Below are 24592 nucleotides of genomic sequence, written 5' to 3' on the forward strand. Positions count from 1 at the left end.
TTCAGCTGCAGCCCGACTCCGATTGCCTTATGAATGCATTAATTGCGCAGCTGAATTGAATTGGATTGCAAGTAAATATTCAACCTATATGGCAAATCCAGGTGTTTATCCAAGCTTTATGTCATTATGACTCGCCTTTTTATTCCAAATTAACATCAATTTTATTTGCTAAGTGTTTTTGTTGCGTGTAAACCAAGAGCTCAACAAATTTATGATTAAAGACTCCTCTGTTTTCGTGGTCGCGGAGGATTAAATGAAACTGGTGTGTTGTCGGTAATAGACACAATATTTAAGCCACCCATTTGCAGTCCCTTAATCGCAGACTGTGAAAAGATTAAAAATATAATTATTATTGTTTGATTTAGAGGTTTTACATTAGATCGTACCATTCTTCCAGGGCCAAGACCACGAACCTTAACGCGCACTGTTTTCCAGCCCAGTTCAACGGCTTTCTGAAAGGCATTTAGTATTAATTAAGCTTTAAATTATGAGACATAAGTTGGACCAGAAAAGGCTGATAATATAACTAAATTTTAAAAATATTTTTCTGTCTTTTTTAAAGCAAAAATGTTTTATGTTCAAGGAATATCCGTGAGTGTTCCTAGCACTTACTCCACTAATAGTCACAGCGGTGGCTTGAGCGGCAATGTTTGTGCCCTTGCGGGTGTTCTTGAATCCTTCTATGCCACAGGACCGTATCAGCCGCAGGACTCCTGCAAATAATAAACATGTAAGCACATATGGGACTTATATGGCAGGTATTCCCGCATCTCAAACCTTTGTAATCCGTCACGGAAATAATTGTGTTGTTGGGCGACACGCGAATGTTGCAGATGGGCAGCTCGTTGAAGGGGATTCCGTTAAACAGCTGAGTGGCGGTGCTGGCATCCGGAAAGAACTTGGCCTTGCTGTGGGATAACATATTCTATATCATTTACTAGTTTACAGGGTATAAAGTTTATCATACCGATTAATAAGGTTGTCTATGTCCACGGACTTCTCGCCCACGGTGCCTTCGTCTTTGGCCGGCATCGATGCCAGCATCTCCTTGCGGTCCTCCGCCTTCCACAAGCACGCTCCCGTATGGATACTCGATACTTGCAGGGGGCTCAGTCTCTGGGCATGCCGTAAAGCACTTAAAAATACGTTTTTAAGTGACATTTTAATGTTTATTCGCGGAGTTCGTGCACAAAACCAAATTACATCACAACGGCAGTCTGGCAACTCTGGCAGTGTTGGTAAGCACGTCACAACAAGTGGCCCGGTCATAGAACAAACATATCGATAATATCGATAGAAACGTTAGTGTTGTTGCAGCACGTGTTCAAGTTAAGTTTTGGTTCTGGTTTCTGTTGTTTAAAATGGCTCTGAAAAGACTAAAGAGTGAGTAATTGGTTAAATATACAAAATAATTCTTACTACCTAGTGTTTGGCTTATTGCAGCCAAAAAATCCAAGCGCCTTACCGGCCGCCTCAAGCACAAAATCGAAAAGAAGGTGCGCGACCACAACAAAAAAGAACGGCGTGCTGCCAAGAAGAACCCCAAGAAGGGCAGCAAGAAACAGAAGCTCATCCAGATCCCGAATATCTGTCCCTTTAAGGATGACATCCTCAAGGAAGTGGAGGAGGCGAAGGCACGCCAGGAGGCCGAGCGCCTTGCCCGCCGCGAAGCCTTCAAGACGGAGCGTGAACAGAACAAATTCAAGTCACTGGAGTCCATGGTCGAGGATGCGGACATGCGGAGCACCGTCCACGGAATAATGCACGAGAACGACGAGGAAGCCGGCGAGAAGCAGTACAAGAATGCCGTCACCAAGGAGCAGTCGCTGAAGCAGTACTTCAAGGAGTTCCGCAAGGTAATCGAGAATGCGGACGTCGTCCTGGAGGTAGTGGATGCCCGCGATCCCCTGGGCACACGCTGTAACGAGGTCGAGCGCGCTGTTCGCGGTGCCCCGGGCAACAAGCGCCTGGTTCTGGTGCTCAACAAAGCGGATTTGGTGCCACGAGAGAACCTGAACAATTGGATCAAGTACTTCCGCCGCAGTGGACCCGTCACCGCCTTCAAGGCTTCCACACAGGACCAGGCCACACGACTGGGACGCCGCAAGCTCCGCGAGATGAAGACGGAGAAGGCAATGCAGGGATCCGTGTGCATTGGAGCTGAGCTGCTCATGTCCATGTTGGGAAACTACTGCCGAAATAAGGGCATCAAGACCTCGATTCGCGTGGGCGTTGTGGGCATTCCCAATGTCGGCAAGAGCTCCATCATCAACTCGTTGACTCGCGGCAGGTCGTGCATGGTGGGCAGCACGCCAGGAGTGACCAAGTAAGTTGATCAGTAGTTTTCAGTCAATGTTTTGAACAAATAACAACCCTTTCTTTAGGGCCATGCAGGAAGTCGAGCTGGATTCGAAGATAAAGCTGATTGATTGTCCCGGAATCGTGTTCACTAGCGGATCTGAGAACTCGCATGCGGTGCTGAAGAATGCGCAGCGCGTGGGCGACGTGAAGGATCCATTCACCATTGCCGAAAGCGTTTTGAAGCGTGCAAGCAAGGATTACTTCTGCAACATGTACGACATTACGAGTTATGATACTTTTGAGGAATTCTTTGCCAAGAAAGCAGCCAGGATGGGTGAGTACATTACACTCCACTTGAGATGAAAGAGATTTCAAATTGTTTTGAAATCCCCAGGCAAATTCTTAAAGAAGGGTGTGCCCGATGTGGTGGCCGCTGCGCGAAGTGTGCTCAACGATTGGAACACTGGCAAAATCAAATACTGCACACAGCCGCCGGAAGTGCAAGAAGCACAGAGTGTGCACATAAGTGCCTCGATTGTGCACTCCGAGGCCCGCGAGTTCGATGTGGAGAACTTCGAGTCTATGGAGACAGAGATCCTCGATCAGTGTGCTGTGAAAACCGATGACATCATGGAAATAACATCGACAGGTCCCCTGGAGATCAGACAACCGCGTGAAGAAGAGGATCCTGCCACTAAATTGGCTGCCAATCTGATCATTAACGAGAAGGAGAAGGCAGCGGCAAAGGGTCGTAAAAGGAAACTGGAAGATGAAAAGGAAAAACCAGACCCCGTCCTGCTCTTGGAAGGTATGCTTCAACTGACTATCCTTAAAATTTGGTTCCTATTTAGACTATATTAAATTACAGAAAACCAAGCGCTGAACAAGGGTATCAAGGAACTGCAAAAGCGAAAGAAAAAAATGAATGTCCGTAACGAGAAGAAAATCTCCAAGATCACAGACGTTCTGGATAACTTTAGCATAGGTTCCGTATCCACAAAGGCAGATAAGTATGATTTTGATGAGGATTATGTGATTGAATAAAAACCTGTCTGCCTTAGCTTTAATCTTATAAATAAATCTGTTGATGATACACTATATATTTAGAAGAAAGTGTAATATCTCCAAAAAAAGTCGTTTTGAAGTCTTTTTAATTGTATAGTTAACCATTTAATTTTAATGAAAACGAGTAGGGCTGTTTTTTGTAAATATATTGAAATTTTATTACAATTTTTTAAACTTAACAGTATAACTGCACTGATTAAATATTTGATCATATTGAAGCTATTGTATCGTATGCATGCATGTTTCATTTTATCCATTTGACTTCAATTCAATGTTAAATTTTGTAAATCAGCCCAGTAACTTTGCTCATGAGTGATGAGTACGCTTGAAAGTTCGTTTCTTTCTATTTCTTACAATGATTTTTTGGAATTAAATTATACATACAATAATCACGTACCTATTTTCTTTATGAATTTACTGAACACGGTCTTGCTTTAACAGTGAAACAATGGGTAACAATCGCATTTATACTCTTAGAACGAATTACATAGAAGGCTGGGGGGGAGGTGATTTTATACGGATTTTGGATTTGTTTGGTTCAACTGATAAAAGCTTCAGCGCTGGGATCTTAATTGCAACACCAAATCCTCGAATTGGCATTTCCTGCTTGTGGAAATGAAATCGAAATCGGGGCTTGTGGAATATGTGAATGATTTTTCCATGTAAATAATATATTTGCTGATGGAAGAGGATGGCTTGAACTTGAGTAGATGAAGTGCTTATGAGGAACGAAAACAGTCAAAATATCAACATAAAACAAATGATGTTTGAACATGACGTATGCTTTCTATAAATCAATTGCAATCCCTGGGCGCTGGACCTCCTATCCGTGACGAATTTAGTTAATAGTGCTTTTCATTTTCATTTAACCTAGGATCTATGCAGATTCTACTGAACAGACATTTGTATTTCAGTGATGTTTGGTTTCATTTGGGTGGGGTATAAATTATGGTTTTAGGTTCTCTTAAAAACGTCTCATAGAAAAGGTATTTAGATGCTGATCGAGTGGTCTCTCCTATCTCTGTTAACCCTGATGTGCCTTCTGTTTTAATTATGTATATAAATTAGTTATTTATACATGTCATATAGCTACTGGCACAGGGCTCTAGCCCCATACGTCGGTACATACTACATGTGTATATATATATATATATATATAGAGTGAATCACAGGATTTCAATTTTTGCTAAGTATGTTTAACAATCAATTACTATGTATTCTCGCCGGACTCCTACTCCACTCGTCCACTTGTCCATGCGACTCGGATGCGTTAAAATTAATTTCGATGTATCTACTAGCAGTAATTGAAACTTGTTTCGTAATTATTATGTTTGTAAACATTTAAAATGATTTCTTTTGCAGTCCTTTGTTGTTCCAAATTATGGGTTGTTGTTTAATGGTTAGTTGGCGGCTCGGTCTTCTGCCCGCCAGACTCCAAGGTCTTGATCTCGTAGTGGATCTCGTCCCAGGCGCCGGATCCTTCAGTGAGCACACAGTGCTGCACAGTTTGGTTAGCAGCTTCTGCGCCTTCCGCAACAGTTGACGCGATCGTGGGTTTCCCTCCCGATGCCAGCTGGTGGTCACCTGTGGCTCGACCAGGTGCTGGAATGCTGGATGGGAAGACGATAGCGCCTGCAGTAGGTACTGTCACCGCAGATGACTGAAGTGCACCTCCACCCAGCAAGGGCAGCCCATGATGTCCTGGCGCGTATAACTGTTGCCCCAACCCTTGGCGAAGCTGATCTTCAGGCTGAACCAGTCAATGGGTCCCATGTGATGGTGTCCCGGCTGCCTCATGCTTAGCCATTGGGCCCTGCAAAAATAGAAAACAATATAAGAATTTCAATAGAACAAATTAAATTGAGAAAGTCTAACCTGTTTGTTTCAAAGGCCTTCAGGCAGCAGCCAGGCATCACTTTGCACACGCGGTCCAGTCTCTCTGCCAGAGTTGGGGAATCCACAAAAACGGCAGAGTTTCCACGATTGTAGATCCAAACATCGCCGCATTCCAGGCTCAGAGTGACTCCTGAAACGTAAACTCCAATTAAGAAGGATTCGTTTTACCAATGAATGGTTTCCTCTTACCCAATCCGACCTTCTTGCGCGTGTTTACCACCTCGGAGGACACTTGCTTGTCATTCAGAGTTAGGTCACGAAGGCACATACTATCCCCGCCACTGTCCACTATCCCATCCGTATAGATATTGACTGCATTGGTCCGGGCATGAAAGAATTCCCCAACTCGATGGGCCAGCTCCCAATAGGCGATTTGGCACCAGCCCTTACTACCAATGGTGTTATCTGGAATGGAAAATAAATAGTAATTAATGATAAAAACAAGAAAAGGAAACTAACTTAGGGATTCCCAAGATTGCAGTTTGCAATAGAATTACAGGATCGAATCAAAAATCAATCATAACTAAGCTTAAAACATTCGAATTGTTTGAATCGATAAATCAAGTTTAAAACTCGCATAACTTAGCCAAAAAAGAAATTAAATTCAATTCGGAAAGCGTTCCTATGCCAGTTATTATAAGGTTAATAAATCTGCCTACTCGATTTAAAATTGAAAAAAATTCAAATGTTTTGGAAATTTTTGATCATTTTAACTCCTTATAAAATTTCAAGAAAAAATTTGGACAAATTTTTTTGTGCCGAAAATGGCTAAATCGATTCGGCTTTTGATGCTAATCAAGAATATATATGGAAAGTCGGAAATGACTCCTTCACAGCGTTCTGAATGATAATACCTTCCAACTTTATAATAGGAATCATATCAAAGCATATAGATCAAATTTATGAATATAATACAATACTTTACATAAAGATTAAAGAAAACGTTTAAAGACTGCATTGTCAGTTTAACATTGCTCGCTAATTTATAGGCTACAATGTCAGTTTAACATGTTAACTTATTAACCAGATAGTCAACTAATTGAATTCTTAAATATGCCAATGATTAAGGCATTCCCGTAAATAACTATTATTCAAATTTTCGAACTTGTAACCCCGCATACAAAGTGTACACATCAGTGGCAATAACTCTTTCGCCGGCTAATAAAGTTTGATTTAAAATTACAATAATATCGGGGCAGTAAAGCACCCACCCACCGCCTACCGCTGACTCGTTTCGAGATGAATAGAATGAACGAGTCGCAGTCGCCCGCACACTCACATTACGTTCACACTCACTCACACACTCACTTGTGTGTGCTCAGACATTTAAATGGTAATAATTTTGGCGCCAGGGCATTACGTAAACAGACCGGCGTCGGGCTTGTTGGGCTTTATTGTGTGTGTGGTATATTCATTTGTGCATATATAGCGCCCTGTACGACCGACTGACTCTGTATATATTTAACAAAAAACCCACCGCACCGAGAGTCTGTTTATGGGTTCATTTGTATATTCCGATTCCGAACGCGTGTCGGGGGCAATAACAAAGTGCGAAACAAGTGCAACTCTCTATTCAAAATCCTTGCTAACGAGACTAGTTAGAGGTGTGTGCATATGTGTGTGTTTTCAGTACAAATTATTTAATATTTACGATCCCATAAAATTGTTCATAAATTTTTGAAATTAATATATTAATAGGCTTTGAAATACCTCTGCAACGTGCCGTTTTAAAACGATTATTTTATGATTGTATATTTTCATTCCTAAGAATATCTGCATATTTTTTATATTGATTAATAATGTATACGTTAATCATCAATTTAGGTTTGTTATTGTTTTCTTTTTTATAGCCTTGCAGGGTATTATAATTTAAGTATCTATGATCAGTAAGTATCAATGAACTTTAAGTAACTGTGATCAGTGAGTAACTATGATCAGCAATTAACTATGAGCAATAAGTAACTCTGAACAGTAAGTAACTATGAGCAGTAAGTAACAGTATCTATGATCAGTAAGTATCTATGACCTGTAAGTAACTATGATCAGTTACTAACTTTGAACACTAGTAAACAATGACTTGCAACTTTTGCAACACAACACATTTCTGAGACTAGGCCGGCAGCAGCCACTTCGTTCCGGGGATGTTAGAACCAGTTGGGAATCATATGCACACATGTGCGAGATTTTTTTAAAACAATTTTGAATGAAACTGTAGAGTTATTCTTCTATATAATTTTACTAGTATGTAAGTAGAAGCATGGGAAATTGGTGGCCTATATACATATATACATATATATAGCTGTCATAGGAACAATCGGAAAACCAAGAAAAAATTATAATTATAATTTTCATTAAATTTGATATATGTATATGAAGCCATTATATATTATTCTAAAATTTGGTGTTCAATTTTATGAAAATCAGACTACTATATCATATATCTGCCATAGCTCTTGTTGCCTTAAAAGGTTAAAGAGGTTTAAAATCTTTAACAATTGCAGCTATTATTTAATTCCTATCAAATCATTAATTAATTAAGTGTTACTCAATGACCCCCTTTTGTTGAAGACACCCCTTGTTTTCGCATTTATCAATCAACAACAATGAACTCAAACCATCCATTGTAATGCAGTACAGTGCAAATATTGCGCATACGCCATGGCAGCCAGCAAAGCGAAGTGCAAATTGCGGCAATGCCAGCGGGTCGATAGTCGATTGGTTCTTTAGTTGGCCCATAGTTGGCCATTGGCAAGAGCCAATTCGAGAAATATGTGCGCGCACAATCGGTCGGAAAATCAGAAAATCAGAAAAAATCGGAAAATCGCAAAGCGAAAATCGCAACAGGGGGAAAACAGCAACAATGGCCAGCACGCGCTCGCCGAGAATAAATTTGAACGAAAGGCCGCCGAAAGGCGCAAAGGCCAAGCCCAGACGGGTGGCGCCAAGTAAAAATATATCGCAATAAATCCGTAGACGGCTTTTAAAAATTTTGCATGGCAAAGAATGTGTGGCGAAAAGCGGGAAGCGCCGGCGACGGGAAGCGACGGAGACGGGGGCGTTGAACGTCCGACGTTGGACGCTGCAAGTGGCGCCCGTCCGATGTTTACCTAATTAGGTCGACGCCGGCAATGATTCCGTCGCACGTCGCGCCTCGCCATGGCCACGAAATATTGTTTACCCCACCAGGCTGGCGTCGGGGGCTGGGGGCAAGCGAGTGTGTGTGTGTGTGTGTGTGTGTGTGTGTGTGTGTGTGTGTGTGTGCCCGCCGAGTCAGCCAGAGTCGTCAGGTGAAGTTGATCCAAGAGAAAGGTGATTTTGGAAAATTGGGTAATCGAGTGCAATCTCAAACTGGTCAGGATTATATATTTGTTGGTTGCTGGTAGCAATAACTCTTCCTTGTGAGTTAAGTTTTTATAAGATCCAGGGATTCTTAAAGTTAATACTTTGTTTTAAATATATTGTAGAGAAAGTTTTAGTCGTGTTTAATGGAAAAATGTCTATAAATCTTTCGGTTTCGAAAAGTTTTCCTGTTGGCCTCACTTCAACCTGTTCCTAAAAAAGAATGCATCTTGGGAAGTATAAGATTTTCTTTATTTTGTTTATGTTTATTGCCTTATGCATGGGTTTTTTGTTGAAGTCTGACATTTACAAAAGAAAATCTGATATTTCGAAACCATTTATCTGAAAACTTTTTCAAGATATTTACCTGATACAAAGATACTTTTAACGAATGCCAATTTAATTTTTTCATTTTATTTTTGAGAGCCTTAATTTCCCTTAAAAACAATCAAAATAACTTCAAAATAACTACAAAGTAATTAAATAAAATTTGTATTTGAAATATACTGCAAAGGTTTTGTTTTTGAAAAATGCACCTACTGCATTCTTTTATTTTTCCTGTGCTATATACAATATTTGTGTAAAATCGTAGCGCCGTTTCATGGCTGTTGTGTTCCCCTTGCTAATATTTATGTAAGTAGGTACATAAGAGTACATACGTTCATACATATGTACATTTGTGTTGGATGCCCGAATCCACGGGCTGCTACATCATCTTTAAATTTAGAATATTTTATCTTCAATCTGTGCGCCTGTGTGGGTCGAGGCAGTGGCCTGTAAGTTTCTTGGTGGCCCACATGTGCTGCTCTCAAGGAATCGATCCGTTCTCCACATAGTGCACCATATAGTGATGTCCCCTGAACCCCCTAACTATTGGTTGCACTTAATGGAAATTGAGTAATTGAAACGATAACTTTAGATTGTAGTTTTTTGTCTAATTAAGCTCTACGATGTCTTTGATTCTGACTTATGATAAGGTAGTGCTTTTAATCAAAAATAAAACATTAATGGCTTATGTTATTTTAGATTACGAACCCAATGGAAACCCAATGGAAAAATGTTTATAATTGAGATTGTGGATTTATTAAAAATAAAAGGTTTGTAGAGGTTTATTAAGTCCATAAAGATGATTGTTTTACACCTTAAAGATGGATAGTTGGAGTGATTATGCAACATAACTAATTATCCTTCTATTCCCCTAACATCTCTATAAATTTAAATCCCCCGTTGTTTACCTTAATTTCCACAACACCATTGACTTATCAAGAAATATGCAAAATATGTGCATTTGTCAAAACTCTAATGGGAATTAATCAATTTTGAGAAATTTCAATCTATTTTTAACCGGCCTGTCACCCAATCGTCGTAAAGCCGCAACTTAACGGTCCATTTAAATGTAATAGTTTTCCGTCATTTTGTCGCCAGTACAATGCCATAAAAAAGTCAAATATACAAAAGTCCAATACGGCCAGAGAGTGTGTGTGCGCTCGGTGTACGAGAGCGTGTGTGTGTGTTCTGGCCAGTTTCACGGTGCCGTCTCAGTCGCCGGGTAATGCCGCGAATGATATCATTGGCCCATTGACGTGGTTGAAGGGGATTGGTGGGGCCAAAGGCCCCACTTCGAGACTACAAAAACATGAGACTTTTTTAAGCATGGCGAAATGGTGGGGGTTTTTTTTAGGTAAAACCCCAATAAAAATTTTGGACGACAGTGCGTCAAAGTAATTGCAAAGATAAGGATTTGAAGGTAATATTTATTGCACAACTACATATAATTGATTCAATAACTTTGGGTCCTATTTAACTGAAACTATTGTTAATACTTTTACAACTAGTATTTCATTTTTTGAGCTATACTTATCAATATTTATAAAAGACAATTTCTTTGACAAATTAAAGTTTAAACAATTTATAACTATGCCAAAAAAGCATTAATTTTAATTTTGAAAACTTTTTTATGTTAGTTTTTAATAAGTTAATCAATTTGGCTAGATCGACTCTGCCTTTCATGCTGATCAAGAATATATATGAATATATATATCGGAAATGACTCCTTTAAAGGTTTACAAGCTTATGACTACGTTTTTAATGCCCTGCAAGAATACAATTATAAAGTCTTTGATCTGAAATATCCACAAAAATTAAAATAAATTTAACTTTATCGGATGCGCCCAGAAATTCAAAATGCTTCTTTAATATTTTAACAATCACTTCCCATTTCGCTAATAAAACACCCCTCTCTTTGAAAATATCACGTATACGCCACTGATTCGGAGCGAAGCACACTCTTGTAAGTAAGCGCAAAGATTGTGGCGCCGTCGAGAGCGCCAACTCACCTCGCTCCGCTCCCCATTCTCCCCCTCAGCTACTCTTCCGCACACCCACTCTGCCTCCTCAAAGCTCTCTCTCTCTCTTTCTCTCGGCGCTTGTGTTTGTTTTTCGCTCATTATTTATTTTCATTTCGTTTTTGCTGTTTTCGCTTAAAAGTTAATATCAATATAGAAAGTGACGACCTGACGCGGCAAGCTGGCGCCACGAGCAACTTGTCTCTCTCAGACATACATACGCTCAAACACACACGCACACACTCGGCCCCAAGTGCCTCGCACACCTACATGGCGAAATAATCGCAACACCGTGTGCGCTCTCTCCCTCTCTCCGTCGCCCCCTGATAAGGTCAGGCGGGGGGGGCAAAGAGAGAGAGAGAGAGAGACGGGGACTGGATGGGACTGGAAAACTCACCTTTCCCGTCAGTGGCTAACGACTCGAAAAGCTGCGGCGTCGGCGACGGCGTTGGTGACTCCGTCCTCTTGAAGATGCTCGACGCCGAAATGCTGCTGCTCCGCGCACTCCACGTGCTCAGCGCCGCCGACTCTGTGTCGTTCTGCAAGTCTTCTTCGGGATCTGCAAGAATCAGGCATTAAAGTCATCGTATTGGCCCGGCTTGGAAAGCTCTCCCCAATTTGGAGCTGGAATTACCTGCATCTTTCAGTCTCTGCATTTTTGAGCGATGGTATGGCGGCGGTTGGGGTTCTGAAAATAAGAAGGGAATATCGTTAGATATCTTGAAGATACATTTATCATGGGTTCTTAAATATAATAACTACAAGATTCAAGGGTTCACAGTTATAAGAGTAATATTCTTTAAGGTTAACTGCAATTTTAATAAGGGATACTAGGTTATTATACCATTTATAGTATTATTTATTTGTGAAAAAAATATTTCAAAAGCATATATAATAATATTTCATGAATATTTCTTAAGAAATTCATAATATTTGAGTCAATTTATTTATCTAAAAGAAACTATCTATTATATAATATTTCACGAATATTTCTTAAGAAATTCATAATATTTGAGTCAATTTATTTATCTAAAAGAAACTATCTATTTGGAAAATAGATTTACCCAGTTAAGAATTTTATATTCAACAACCCATAGGTACTATACCATCGCATTTCTTCGAAAAATCATCAAATTTTTTTTTGAATGATTTTTCGAATCATTCATAGTCAAATTCGCAGTGTTTAGGGACATCTTCATGGTTTGATTACACTCATTTTTTGAGTTAATCAAAAGTTCGAGTTATAAATGCGCGTCTTCTAGTGGGTCGCACATCGTGATGATGAGATCATGGTTCGGATCGCAAAAACTAATACATACTAGTGTTCAGATCGAATATTTCTACGGCAAATCAAAGCGAAACAAAAACAGAGAGGAGAGGAGAGAAGAGAAGAGATGCGAAGAGAGCACAAAAGCCAAACAAAAACAAAGGCGGAGGCTGATCGGAGAAGGAGGAGGAGGAGGAGGTGGCGAAACCCCAGCGTAAGCGTAAGCAAGCCAAACATCGGTCGGCGATATATAAATAAATATAGTAATCTTTGCATATCAGGCAGCAGGCAGCAGCAGCAGCAGCAGCAGCAGCAGCAAGCGGTCCCGAAATGGGGGACATTTTATTGGCGCAGCGCAGAAATCGTTTGATCTGCGGCGCTGTGTTTAATCTCGCTTACATTCTACTCCACTCCGTTTTCATTCTTCTCTCATTTCACTCCCAAAAAAACAAAAACAACAACTAAAAAAAAAAAATAAAAAAAAAAGAGCAAAAAACACACAAACGGAACGGAACAGGTCGTATTTGATGGCAAAAAAGATCCGCACAAAACAAAAGCCTCAATGAATTGCTCGTCGGAGCCCAAGATATTATTCATTCAATCCAATAAACTCAATAATTTATGAAATGTCGCATTAACATTTTAGCGGTTTAATTATAAAACTCTTTACTTTAGTTATGGGATGGCAAATATATGGAAAGTAATATCAATTAGGGTTCGAGCAAGGTGATTTAATTTTATTGCTCTTATTATTAGGGGGAAAGAATATAATATTTAGTAGAAATGGGGTTCATTTGTTGGGATATTTATTTAGAATATTATATTATGTATTCTATATAAATTAATATTTTAATTTCATGAAAATTATAAAAATTTATCTACATAAAAGACCTTCTATGCATTTTAAATCCAAGTAAGGTAAAAGTAACTTAATTTCTATACATAGCTATAAAGATCTAAATTCCGTATATGTATAAATTCAAAATCATAAATAGATTCATTTAAAATCTACATTAATTTTATGGCATAATAAATTTTCAATAAACAATCAAATCTAAACTGTTTGCCAAAGCTTTAAAGTTATTAAAAGTTAAAGGGGCACGGCAAATATATAAAAATCAACCATATTTAAAATGGGCTTTACATATGAATGGGACTGATTAGCTTAAACGCAATTCATTCTATATAATCAATAAAAATTGTTAAATAAAATATAATAAAGTCTAGAACAAAAGTCGTCGGTATAAATGCAACAGGTAAAGTCAGCACAGATTTCAATCTGCGATGAAAGATCTGTAAATGCTCTTGGTATTCTGACGGCGCATAAATCGCTTGATGTGCCTCGTCAACGGCGCCCAACGACTCGACTCGACTCAAATGTATCTGTATCTGTATCTGTATCCATACCCATACCCTTGCCTGTGCCCGTTCCCGTTCCCGTGCCCATACCGTATCGTCTCGGTTCTCCAAGCCCCAATGTACCAGTTAAACCTGATTACGAGCAACGGCGGCGGTGGCGGCGGCAGCCGCGTCATCGACGCCAACGTCGAAAATCTAACAATTCTTAAAAAAAAGCACGAGCGCCGCAGCGAAACCGAAACTGAAACCGAACCGAAGGGAGAGCCAGAGCCAGAGCCACCAGTCCCCAATCCCCACATCCCAATCCCCAATCCCCAGTCCATTCCATTCCAGACCCCGCTGTCAACAAACTGATGGATGGATCGTATGACCAGTCGGCGAAATAGCCATAGTCAACTGAATAATATCCATGCTTCTGGGGTGCTATATATAGTTATAGTCTGGCTATACTGAGTCAGATTCCAGCAATTGAAACCGTAGCATGCCCAAGACTTTTGCAGTTCTATTTACCAGTCATGTCCCAGATTCAGATTTTGATCTAATTAAGCGAATTTGGAATTGATTACATCTAAAATTTCTAGAATTATATTTCATAATTGGGGTTTTAGGGAATATAAAGTGCATAAAGATTGTAAATTGATCTAGTTTCTGACTCTGAATCAATTCATTTTGGTATTCCTTAAAATCGAATTCAAGAATTTTAGATTTGAATATGTAGCTTTTAAGATATTATAGATCCAAGGTCCAAGGTTTCTAAATTTCTATTTAAAATTTATGGTTTCAGGGGATATAAAGATTCGAAATGAATTCAGATACAGATACAGATTCAGCAAGGATCGTATTTAATTCCTCTTCATATATCAGATATCTTAAAGATTTTTTATTTTATGTTCCTGACTTTCGAGTCAAACTTTCTGAAGGCATTGATTACATCTAAGATTTCTAGGATTCTATTTTATGTTCAGGGTTTTAATAAAGTAAATAAAGATTACAAATTAATCCAGATACTGATTCGGTTTAAATCATATTCAATTCCTGTTGATTTAAATATAGATATAGAGTTTAGATATGTATCTTAAAGATTTAGGTGCCTGACTCAACAAAATCTATAATTCTTCTGGTAAAACCCCTCTTTAATTCTATTAAAAATTAAAGCCAAGATTATTAAATGGCAAAGTATGATCATTGTATCATAGACACAACACATTTTTGCACTTATGAAAAGACAGAAAAAATAAAATGACAAAATCCAACCCAGAGTTTAAAATTTAATTTTTTTGTTCAAAGAAAATTGCAAAAGCCTGCAAGGTAATTAGTCAAGTTCCCCTTTAGGACCACTCAATAAGCCCGAAACAATGCTGACCAGCAAAAAATTAAGTAAAAAAAAGATATGGAAGTAAATGTGTATCTGTAGCCACTCTACAGGAACATACAAAGCCCAGAGAGAGAAGTCCAAGCCCTTGTGGACAACAACAGCAACGGTCGACCAAGAACCGCACCTCTCAATGGGTTCCGTCCGATCCCATCCGATCCGATCCGATGGATGGGGCCCTGGCACGCAAAATGATCCTTTTTATGGGTGCTCGCCTGTTGCGGAGGAAGGGTCCGAGTCGAAAGACTGCCACCAGCGAGCGGCGACCACTTCGTCGTTACAATTCCTGGAATTGTGTTCCCCGATGCCGATGCGGATGGAATAACATTATCGACTTGTTTAATGTGTTCGGCGCCATCATTAAAAAACCAGTCACTGTCGGGACGTCCCGTCCATCCGCCGTCCGTCCAGACGATGACACAGCCAGCGGAGCAGGAGGCGGGCGGTCGCCTGTTGCACAGGTAAGTGGCACACACAGGTAAGCCATAAGGCACACAAGGTAAGGTAAGGCAAGACAAGGCACGATGGCAAGGGAAGCTGTATTTGTATCTGTATCTGTACGAGTATCTTTCGCCGCAGAACGGCACGAACAGAGTCTTCATGTTTCCCAAAAGATTGTGTTCTGTGCACAGGAATGTCGGTATAGACATGCCTTTTTTTTGCCATCGCGCATCTACGGTGATTATCGGTTGTTAGTGGGGGCACTCTCTGAAAATACTGGCAAAAAAACGACGGCGATCTTTATCTTACCGGCTATTAAGCATAAAATCACAGAGTAAACATATACGATTTCCTAATTAATTTGTTTACAATCAACCCATAATCTCTGAGATGGCACTCATTATGGGCCTTTATTCAGCACCTGACTTATCCAAAGATAACTATTTATATTATAGATCGTATAAAAAAGGTATGTATCTTTGAGGGGGAACTTTAGTTTTACGTATTTGAGTTAATAACCTTATGAATGCTTAATAGTTTTGTCACAGAATGGAGATATTTAGTTTCGAACTAATCCTTTATTATATCTTCCTTTGAAATGGAGTAATCCTAAAGATACATCTATGTAACTATGTTTAGTTCTTAGAATTCAATGAATGAGTGCGGTTCCCTAATCTTTAAAATTAAGCTTTCCTAGAGCTCTTTTGATTTGTAACATAAGAATTCAACTTAGCAACTCTTTTCCTCTTCCCTGTTTAGTTTTCTGCACATGTGCGTTTTTGTTCCAGTTTTAGGTTAGAACCGCTGAACGATTGATGAAAACAACCCACACACTTATGATGTATTACATGCAGTTTAGTGCTGATATAATAGTCCGATTAGATTAAAACCAGAACGAATGACTGGCCGGTTGTAAGCTCGGTCGAGTGATACGCACGTTCTAGATAGTGTGCCATTCGATGGGGCACAGTAAAATTGTCCAGCGACAGTAGGGGGGGTTATTAATAAATCGGATTCATCATATATATATAGCATATAGTATAGTATAGTACCTATGATAGAGCGCTAATACCATGGCGATGCATCTTTGTATCTTTGTATCTGCACCATGCCCACACACATGTAAGTGCAATATTTGTAGAAGTACAGATAACAAAAAAATAATATTGTTTCCCTTACAAACCAATTTTTAAGTAGATTCTTAGCCGTAGAAAAACTTTAAAATTAATTAAAAAATAATAATAATAGGAAACTATAATAAAACCGGAAATGGAATCAAAATGACAATCCAATCCAAAGTTATTTCCGTTATAGTACTTTTATTCTAAAATGGTTTAAGAAATATATCCATTTAATTAGAAATTTGTAAGTTAAAAATATTAATTAAACTATTCAAAGTGGAGATTTTTTTCTTACTTAATATTTTTTTTATACGAGAAGTGTGTGCATGCGCATGCTAAAAATAAAAACAAACAAATCGGAAGGCGTACATATGTATATGTACATATATGCATATAGACATGCACCGATGTTTGCCCGACTGTACATAGTGCGAATGGGATCTCTAAACGATGCGCCAACTAGCTGGTGGCGACGGATATGCCGCGGCCCCAACTACAGTGGAGCTTCTCCCAGTGGACTCAATGCAATTGCAATTAAATTGATATATATTTTTATACCCTTGCTGGGTATTATAGTTTCAATTTAAAGCTTGTAACGCTGTGAGGAAGTTATTTCCGACCCTATAAATCATATATATTCTTGATCAGCATCAACTGCCGAATCAATCTAGACATGAAAAATTATTTTTTTTTAAATGGTCGAATTTTCAAAATTTCATAAGTGGTTACATCGTTAAAATTTTCAAAATCGGCAAAAAGTTTAAATTATTTAATACTTTAAATTGAGTATGCAGATTTATAAATCTAATAAAAACTTACATAGGACGACAGCTTTTCGAATTAAAATTGATGCATTTTTTGGCTTAGTTATGAGATTTTTAAATATTGATTTGTCGGAAAATTGTTCATATAAAAATCTCAATAAATATTGATTCAAAGAATGCGAATATTTTAAACTTATATATGATCGATATCCAGTCCTTCTCTATATTATTTCTTGTTTATTTAATAATCTGAATGGGAACATAATTTTATACCTTAATAATACAAAACTAAAACTGATCTCGTCTTGCAATATCAGAATATTTTCCAGTGCAAATATCGGTTTGAGTTATAGAAGTTGGACTGTGTTTTTTTTCGAAACGTTCGAGTGCTCGGGACTCTTACTTTGTAATGGTAATGGTAATGGGTATGGGCAATGGGTAACGGACTCCGCCGCCTTTGCTGACTCTGGTGTAGCTTTGGCTTTTGCGTTTGCGTTGGCGACGACGCCTGATTATTTCCTGGCGCCAGTTTCTAAATTTACGCAAATTATTTTCGAAAGAATTTAGTCGCCGTCATGTTGGGCCGACCGTTTGCGTGGCGCTTTCACGCACATTCTCTTCTCTCTACACTCTCTGCAATCTCTCTCCCTTTGCCAGTGTGTGAGTTTGATAAAGGCGGAATCAGCGAGCAAGAGAGCACCGGATTCGGTGGGTGTGTGAGTGTGTGTGTGTGTATGAGTCTGGGCAAAAGTCAAGGCAGGAACTTGAAATTCAATTTTCTGCGGGAGCAATTTAATGCCTAATACAGACCGGTTGCACCTTGTCTCTTTTCTCTGCTTCTTCTCTCGCTCTTCCAGACCGAAAATACCCCCACACACACAGATACACATAGGCAGAATGCATTGCGAAAAAAATACACAATTTGCGAACGGCGACGTGTGTATGTGTGTGTGTGTGTGTGCCGCTGGCGCCACCCAATACAAACAAACCAAATCGAATGCATTTGTGTGTGCAATCTACAGTCGCGTTCAGCAGTATTGGCACAGCTGGCCCACAATCGTAAAGATTTAGATAAGGCGGCTTAAATAAAGGCAATCATTATGCTTTGACCTTGCTCATAGATTTCCATCGAAATGGGTAGATACATATGTATCCCTAAGATACTTTAATTTCAATCAGAAACCCCCTTTTAACCCCGATTCCTACCTGGCAGGTGCACTATGCGGCACCAGTGCAGCGGATTGCAGCACGTGTAGACGCAGTCTTGGACGCTTTGGCAGGCAGGCAGGCGCTTCAGCTCCTCGCCGCTCCTCAGACCCGGCCAGAAGAAGAGCCGGCTGGCGGTCACATACTGCTCCCGATCCGCACGCGTTGAGCACGGTATGAGGATGCACTGCAGGTAGGTGGGCGGCGTTGTTGTCGTCAAGGCTGTGGCGGAGGTGGAGGAGGTGGTGGTGGTCACGGCATCCCGTTGCGTCTTCGTGGGCAAATCCACGCGACTCTTGACGGCCAGCAGGAGCTCGGCAACCTGCTTCCGCTTCAGCGGCTTTATCAAGGCATCGAAATCCTCGCGCTGCCGTCGCAAACTCTGCGCTTGGACTTGGGCCGGCGTTTGGTTGGCTTGGTGGGCAGGAGATGCTTGCATCATGGCTGGAATTGAGGACGTTGATGATCCGCTGGTGGATTCCGTACCGCTGCCGCAGCATTTCCGAAACATGGTCGCAAAGGTGTTGGCACTCGGTAGCCGGCGATCCACCTGTTGCTGTTGCTGCTGCTGCTGCTGTGACTCCTGATACCGATTCCGTTCCAGTTCCCGCTCCAGATCGCTTTCTTCGATCAACATATCGTCGCAGGAGTTTGCGCAACTGCAGCCAGGAGCGGTACAGCAACGGTCGCAGGCCGATCCGCAACTCAGAGGTGATAGTTCCCGTTCCCGGGGATTTGGCAGGCGGCGATATGGATGGCTGTGGTTGTTGTTGTTGTTGTTGTTGTTGTTGTTCTGGACTGGACTCTGACACGAGGAGCCGGAGCAGTCCATGGCGCAGGGCATCGAGTTGTAGGGTGGCGGCGGCGTCTGGCGCATGGCCAAGGAGTCCTCGTCGCAGGAGTAGCCCAAGGATGGAGGATGCGGAGTCAGCTGCTGATGATGATGAGGGCGGGGTCGATGTGGAGGGGGCGGCGGCCGTGGTAGCTGGGAGGGCGGCATTGGTGGCACCCCTTCGCGCGTACCCGGATTGTTTTTGAGCGCATAACGCCATAGATCTTTCTTCTTTTCGCTTGGGAATATCATGGAGGGACATACAATTTTGCGGTAACATCGATCCTATTGTATGCGCATTATTTGTAGTTGACTAACTTGGTTCGCGGACTCGACGGGGCCGGCTAGTCACGGTATTTGTTAACTCTATTAAAGTGGTTTATTTATTTTCTTTAGTTTCACGGGTGGGTCTTGGGAACTGGGAACAGACGGGGTTCCGGTTCGGGTGAAGGTTCTCGGGAGGAGGTCGGGAAGGGTCTGTCTGCAACACTCCTCGTATCACTCGTCGGCTTTGATATGCCTTCGTTGCGTTTGATATGTATTATCCAGTGGTGTTGTGCACTCTGCAATAAAAGAGGAATATGTTGATTAGTCACGGGCTTAATTGGTCGTCCCCAGCAGTGTTATGTATGTATAAATATGCACTCGTGTTTATCCAGGACACTGGCGGTAGTAAAGGGGGCTTAGAACCGGGCCTAAAGGCATGACATCCCTTTGAAGGGTAATATAATATTATAATAATATTTAAAGTCTAAAAATAATTATTTAAATCAGGCCTGAAGGCATGCTCTTCGTTTAAAAGATCATTCAATAAAATTATAATAATATATAAAGTCAATAAATAATTATTTGAGCTGTCTTTCTAAAAAAACTGTTTCAATATTTATTCAGAGAGAATTATACATTAGGTAAAAAGAAAATATAATTGACTTCGACGAAAGAATTTTACTCAAGAGTAGTTTATATTGCGTAAATTAAACTGATTAAAAAATACTTCAATTGAGAGTTTTTATCCACTCACCAAATACAAATTATATTGACTGCATAGCTACTATTATCATTTAAGTGTGGTTTTTTCAATGTAGAAGATTCAAAATAATGAAAGAAATCATAATTATTTAGGAAAAACCTTTTCTGATATCACTAAAGTCACCAGTAAGTGTCTGCGAAAAATAAGGAAGGATGCAGGATGTAGCCTACTTTTTAGCGTATATTTTGAACGTCTGCGTTTCTCTCTCTTCTCCATTTTGTGGTTTTTCAGTTTTAAGGTTTTAGGTAGAATAGTAATTATAAAAGTAATTAAATTTATTAAAACCTCTATTTTTTTGATTTCTGATTTATAATTTCTATTAACCCACACTAAATCTTTATGTAGCCCAGTCCAAAAATTTCAAATACAACTAAAGCAACTCTTATTCATTCGAAATAAAACGAATCTTTAAAATTGTTTAATATTGAAAACTATTACTTTTTTACCAGACTTCATATCGATCCCCCTTCGACTTTTCCAGCCTACGTCCGTTGGTTGGAGACAAGCGAGGAATCTGCTGCTTCCAGGCTGCGGATCGCTTGAGTGAGTAATGCCCCCCGACCGTCGGAGCCAGGCCACACCGAGCAAGAGATCTGTGTGGGGCAGCATCAGCTGTCGGTGGGACAGAGATGGAGCAAGCGTAGAGGGGATGGGGGGACTGAGCGAGGCATTTTCATTTCCATTTTGTTGCTGGCATTTCTTGCGCTCCTTATCGACGACAAAAGTGGCGCCGCCGGCATGACGGCAGCAACAACAACGCCCCAGCCGCAGCCACAGCCACAGCAACAGCAACAAAATTACGAGCCCCACAAACACGCTCACCGACAACACACAGCCGCACTCACTCACTCACTCACACAGACGTTTACAGAATGCTTGCGTGCAGAGCAGCAAAGGCAGGGCGGGCGAGCGAGCGAGAGGGAAGCGCCTGGCGCCACTGACGTAATAAAAGAAATAATAGTAACGATGTCGGCGGCAGAGGCGGCAGCGCCGTCGTCGGAATGGCGCCACACCAATATAAGCTTATATCAGACAGACACGAACGAGGGGCGACGCGACGGTCGGTTTGTCAGCCGGTTTGACAAGTTGAAGAATCAACAATTTAAGGTTGAGGTGAGAGAGATATAAGAGAGCACACATAGTGAGAGAGAGTGCAAGAGAGTCCCATATGTGTGTGTGTGTGGTGGGAATTGGTCGCAGATTCGGAACGGAACTCTCCCAAAAGCGATTCCAGAATTCTATGGGCTTCAAAAAGTTCTGTATCTCTTTTAAGATTTCAAAATGTACCTACACACATATTTTTAAAAATCTACAAGTTTAGCGGAGTTTTTGTATAGATTTTATAGAGCTTGGAATTGTTTAAATGTTTGAATTGGTATTATTTAGTTCTTAAAATTTAGAATTCAGATATTTCCATCAGATTTGAATTCAACTATTACCGCCTCCTATTTAGAGCTAACAGATAATAACTATTTGTTTGTTAAGAATTTATTAAGATTGCATATCTTTTGAGTTACAAGTATATTGAATAATACACGAAGGTTTTCTTTAATGTTTTAAACTCTTTTTAAAAAATCAGAGCTAAGATTTTCAATTTCCTTTAAACCTTGCTATACATATTTCCCCTACAATTTTTGAGAGTACTTTCTTTACTTTCTACCTCTCATGACGTTTTATGATTTTAAAAAGTTCCCCAAACTATTTATCTACAAGTATGCTTTATCCAAAGCCAATGTGAATTTTGTATTCTAAAATGAAATATTTAAATGCCAAAGCAATAAACAGCCAGTTGAAAGAAAATCTATACACAATCCATATTCAACAGAATTTATTTGAAACTGCCGAGTGATTGTTTTTCCCGATTTCAAGCTTTCATAAATATGTACTTATGCACATGGATGTGTAGGTATGTATAGCTTTTTGTAGGTATCACTTCTGATAATGAAAAGCATGACTAATTGTAAGTTCAATTGGAAACAATCGCTAGATAGAGTCGACGATTTGGTAACAGATACACAACACCTTGATTAGGAGATATGAATTAACTAAAAGTATAATTTATGGGTGAACTTTCAATTATAAAAACTGAGGTACATAGGCAAAAGATACTTTAAAATGATTTAGTAAGAAATATATATGGGCTAAAAAATGGTGAATGAAAAAATATATTGCAGTTTAATGAAAAGCTTATTCAATTTTGAAAATTATATCATAAAAAGTTAGAATTTTTTACTAAAAGATCTAGATCTAAGATCTAAAAGATTTAGATCTAAAATCTGCTAGATAGAATCAACAATTGAGTAACAGATACAAATATATTTAAGCTACTTTATATAAACTTCACAAACAGATTTTTAAAATGAAATAACTGACTCTAAAATTGGTATTTTTAATTGAATTCTTGGTATTATATCACAATATACCTTGATACCTTTTTTTAAGAAAACTAACTCTATATTTCTTTATTTTTAGTATCTTAAGTGTTATCTTTAAAAAACCAACCTTATTTCTTCTACCACAACTTTGTTTGCATAATCACGAGGTCTAGTGCATAGATAGTTTTTAAAACATTAAGGGAGATACTTACTGTTTCAAGTATATTTTAAAATTGATATCCGCTTCAACCGTTTTTTGATATGTATTTTTTATTTTGCCATACATGGGATAAATTACATGGGCATTTGATATGTTTGGGAGTACACTTGATTTGTTTTAAATTTACATTGGACTGCAGAGGAAATCAATTATTATTATTATATTTCACAATGAATTTTATTTCGGTTTTAACACGTGCCGGCAACGGGTTTTGTTAGATTTTTTAAATTTTAATTTATGGATTGGTAATCGCAGTCTTATTTTCTGCACCGTCTTGCAGATACAAATGTGTGTGTGTGTGTGTGTGTGCTAATGAGGTGCGAGTAATGTGTTGATTTCAAGCCGAAAAAAGAAATAATAACAAAATCAACGTGGTGGAAAAGGTGCTCTTTTTGTTTTCTTGTTTTGCGCTGCTTCAATTCTGCCGGCGCCGCTGCCGCATCTATACATATACGAACGTCTCGTGTGTGTGTGTGTGTGTGTGTGTTTGTGGCCCAATGCAGGTACAATATGTGTACGTGGCTGGCGAACAATTGCACTTCTTTTCTTTTCAGTTATTTGCACAGTTAAAGTTTGGGTTCGAACACACACTCACGCACACGGGTTTATTATTTGTTGCTTTTCTTTTGCCTATTGATTTTTAATTTGCGCTCACATACACACGCACTCACACACACACACGTCCGCAGCGAGAGGCAAATGGGCGAGCGAGCTCGCAAATTAACACAATCTCCAATTGGAACTTGACAACGTGATCGGAGATCCGTAACAGTTAGAAGAAAGGCTGGAAAAGCCGGGCGAAGAGCGAAGAAGCTCTTCTCTTGTGGACTACATACACACACATACACACTCAGGCACAGAGGCAGCACACAAATGCATAGGAATTCATAACAGCAAATAAGCGTTTTTCAGCAATTTCCAATCCATACAATTTTCACTTCGATTCCTCAGTTTTCACTCACACTTTATGTATTATGTATTTTTGCTCTTTCACTTTGATTTTCTTTTCGTGGTGGTAACGGGGCAAATAGTTTTCGAACTCCACACTTGTAAACAACAACGAAAAGTTCGTGTTCCCGTTTCTAGAAATAATAAAATACGAAATTCCGGACTTCCGGCGCTATCTAGAGTTTCCGCACACAAAAAGTATCATTTTATGGGATTAATCTGCTTGAAATGGTTTTAAAAATCCATCTTTTTGTTGATATCTTTCGGATGTCGCAACGAGAACGAAAAACACAAGCGGCGCGACGACTATTTATTATTTATAATTTATTTGTTGCCGCTCCTTCTACAAAAAATAAAATCTCAAACATTAACCGTCCGGTGCGTTGCCGTTTGAGTTTGTATCTGTCGGATTTGTATCTGACGGATTTGTTTCTCGCACCAGTGTTGCCAGTTTAGCTTATTTCAGGCTTAATCTGGCGTATTTGAAAATGAAAAGGCTAAACAATTTTGCTTATAGCCAACGGTAACACGGACTCAGAAACCGAAGCAGAATCCTTAAAAAAATCTTTTAATTTGTATCTTTTGCGAAATGCACGCGGCACACGAGCTTCGTTTCAGTCTTCTTTCGAAATTCAAACTTGGCCCGAACCGTTCACGTTCGCTGTTGGTAAGCAATTGACCCGGCCACACCACGGGTTTTATTCTCCAACT

At 39.6% G+C, this 24592-nt stretch overlaps 3 protein-coding genes and 1 long non-coding RNA gene across 5 annotated transcripts; 2 read left to right on the forward strand and 2 right to left on the reverse strand.

Annotated features, from left to right (window-relative positions):
* Positions 1-104: 104 nt before the first annotated feature.
* On the reverse strand, positions 105-1246 carry mRpS11 (mitochondrial ribosomal protein S11). Its single transcript, XM_020958208.2, has 5 exons — positions 968-1246; positions 778-908; positions 613-713; positions 387-452; positions 105-323 (listed from the first exon to the last, which is right to left on the reverse strand). The coding sequence occupies exons 1-5, from the start codon at positions 1159-1161 to the stop codon at positions 216-218; spliced, it is 600 nt and encodes a 199-aa protein (XP_020813867.2). The 5' UTR covers positions 1162-1246; the 3' UTR covers positions 105-215.
* Positions 1228-3755, forward strand: Ns1 (Nucleostemin 1). The gene is made up of 5 exons (XM_020958197.2): positions 1228-1383; positions 1444-2326; positions 2385-2635; positions 2696-3109; positions 3170-3755. The coding sequence occupies exons 1-5, from the start codon at positions 1362-1364 to the stop codon at positions 3343-3345; spliced, it is 1746 nt and encodes a 581-aa protein (XP_020813856.2). The 5' UTR covers positions 1228-1361; the 3' UTR covers positions 3346-3755.
* Positions 3500-24592, reverse strand: Dad (Daughters against dpp). 2 transcript variants are annotated; one of them, XM_020961876.2, is made up of 8 exons: positions 23896-24592; positions 22926-23066; positions 18477-19871; positions 11581-11634; positions 11344-11505; positions 5452-5667; positions 5242-5392; positions 3500-5179 (listed from the first exon to the last, which is right to left on the reverse strand). In XM_020961876.2, the coding sequence occupies exons 3-8, from the start codon at positions 19558-19560 to the stop codon at positions 5014-5016; spliced, it is 1833 nt and encodes a 610-aa protein (XP_020817535.2). In that variant the 5' UTR covers positions 19561-19871; positions 22926-23066; positions 23896-24592; the 3' UTR covers positions 3500-5013. The 2 variants fall into 2 exon arrangements, with proteins under 2 accessions (XP_020817535.2, XP_086697129.1); XM_086841003.1 differs by having other exon boundaries at positions 24254-24300.
* LOC147642615 (uncharacterized) lies at positions 11963-12851 on the forward strand. Its single transcript, XR_015273480.1, has 2 exons — positions 11963-12433; positions 12495-12851. It is a non-coding gene; the product is annotated as an uncharacterized LOC147642615 (long non-coding RNA).

The sequence above is a fragment of the Drosophila serrata genome, unplaced genomic scaffold (genome assembly GCF_035046125.1).
Source record: "Drosophila serrata isolate PLE 108 unplaced genomic scaffold, ASM3504612v1 contig_382, whole genome shotgun sequence".
NCBI lineage: Eukaryota > Metazoa > Arthropoda > Insecta > Diptera > Drosophilidae > Drosophila > Drosophila serrata.

Excerpts from the sequence above, each read along its gene's own strand:
- mRpS11 (XM_020958208.2), bottom strand. The coding sequence starts at position 1,161 with ATGTCACTTAAAAACGTATTTTTAAGTGCTTTACGGCATGCCCAGAGA. Across the intron at positions 714-777 it reads TTCCGTGACGGATTACAAAG|GAGTCCTGCGGCTGATACGG; the intron begins GTTTGAGATGCG and ends TATTATTTGCAG. Across the intron at positions 324-386 it reads GTCTTGGCCCTGGAAGAATG|TCTGCGATTAAGGGACTGCA; the intron begins GTACGATCTAAT and ends ATCTTTTCACAG.
- Ns1 (XM_020958197.2), top strand. The coding sequence starts at position 1,362 with ATGGCTCTGAAAAGACTAAAGA. Across the intron at positions 1,384-1,443 it reads GGCTCTGAAAAGACTAAAGA|CCAAAAAATCCAAGCGCCTT; the intron begins GTGAGTAATTGG and ends GGCTTATTGCAG. Across the intron at positions 3,110-3,169 it reads CCCCGTCCTGCTCTTGGAAG|AAAACCAAGCGCTGAACAAG; the intron begins GTATGCTTCAAC and ends ATTAAATTACAG.
- Dad (XM_020961876.2), bottom strand. The coding sequence starts at position 19,560 with ATGATATTCCCAAGCGAAAAGAAGAAAGATCTATGGCGTTATGCGCTC. Across the intron at positions 11,635-18,476 it reads CCGCATAGTGCACCTGCCAG|AACCCCAACCGCCGCCATAC; the intron begins GTAGGAATCGGG and ends TCTTATTTTCAG. Across the intron at positions 11,506-11,580 it reads GCAGAGACTGAAAGATGCAG|ATCCCGAAGAAGACTTGCAG; the intron begins GTAATTCCAGCT and ends TGATTCTTGCAG.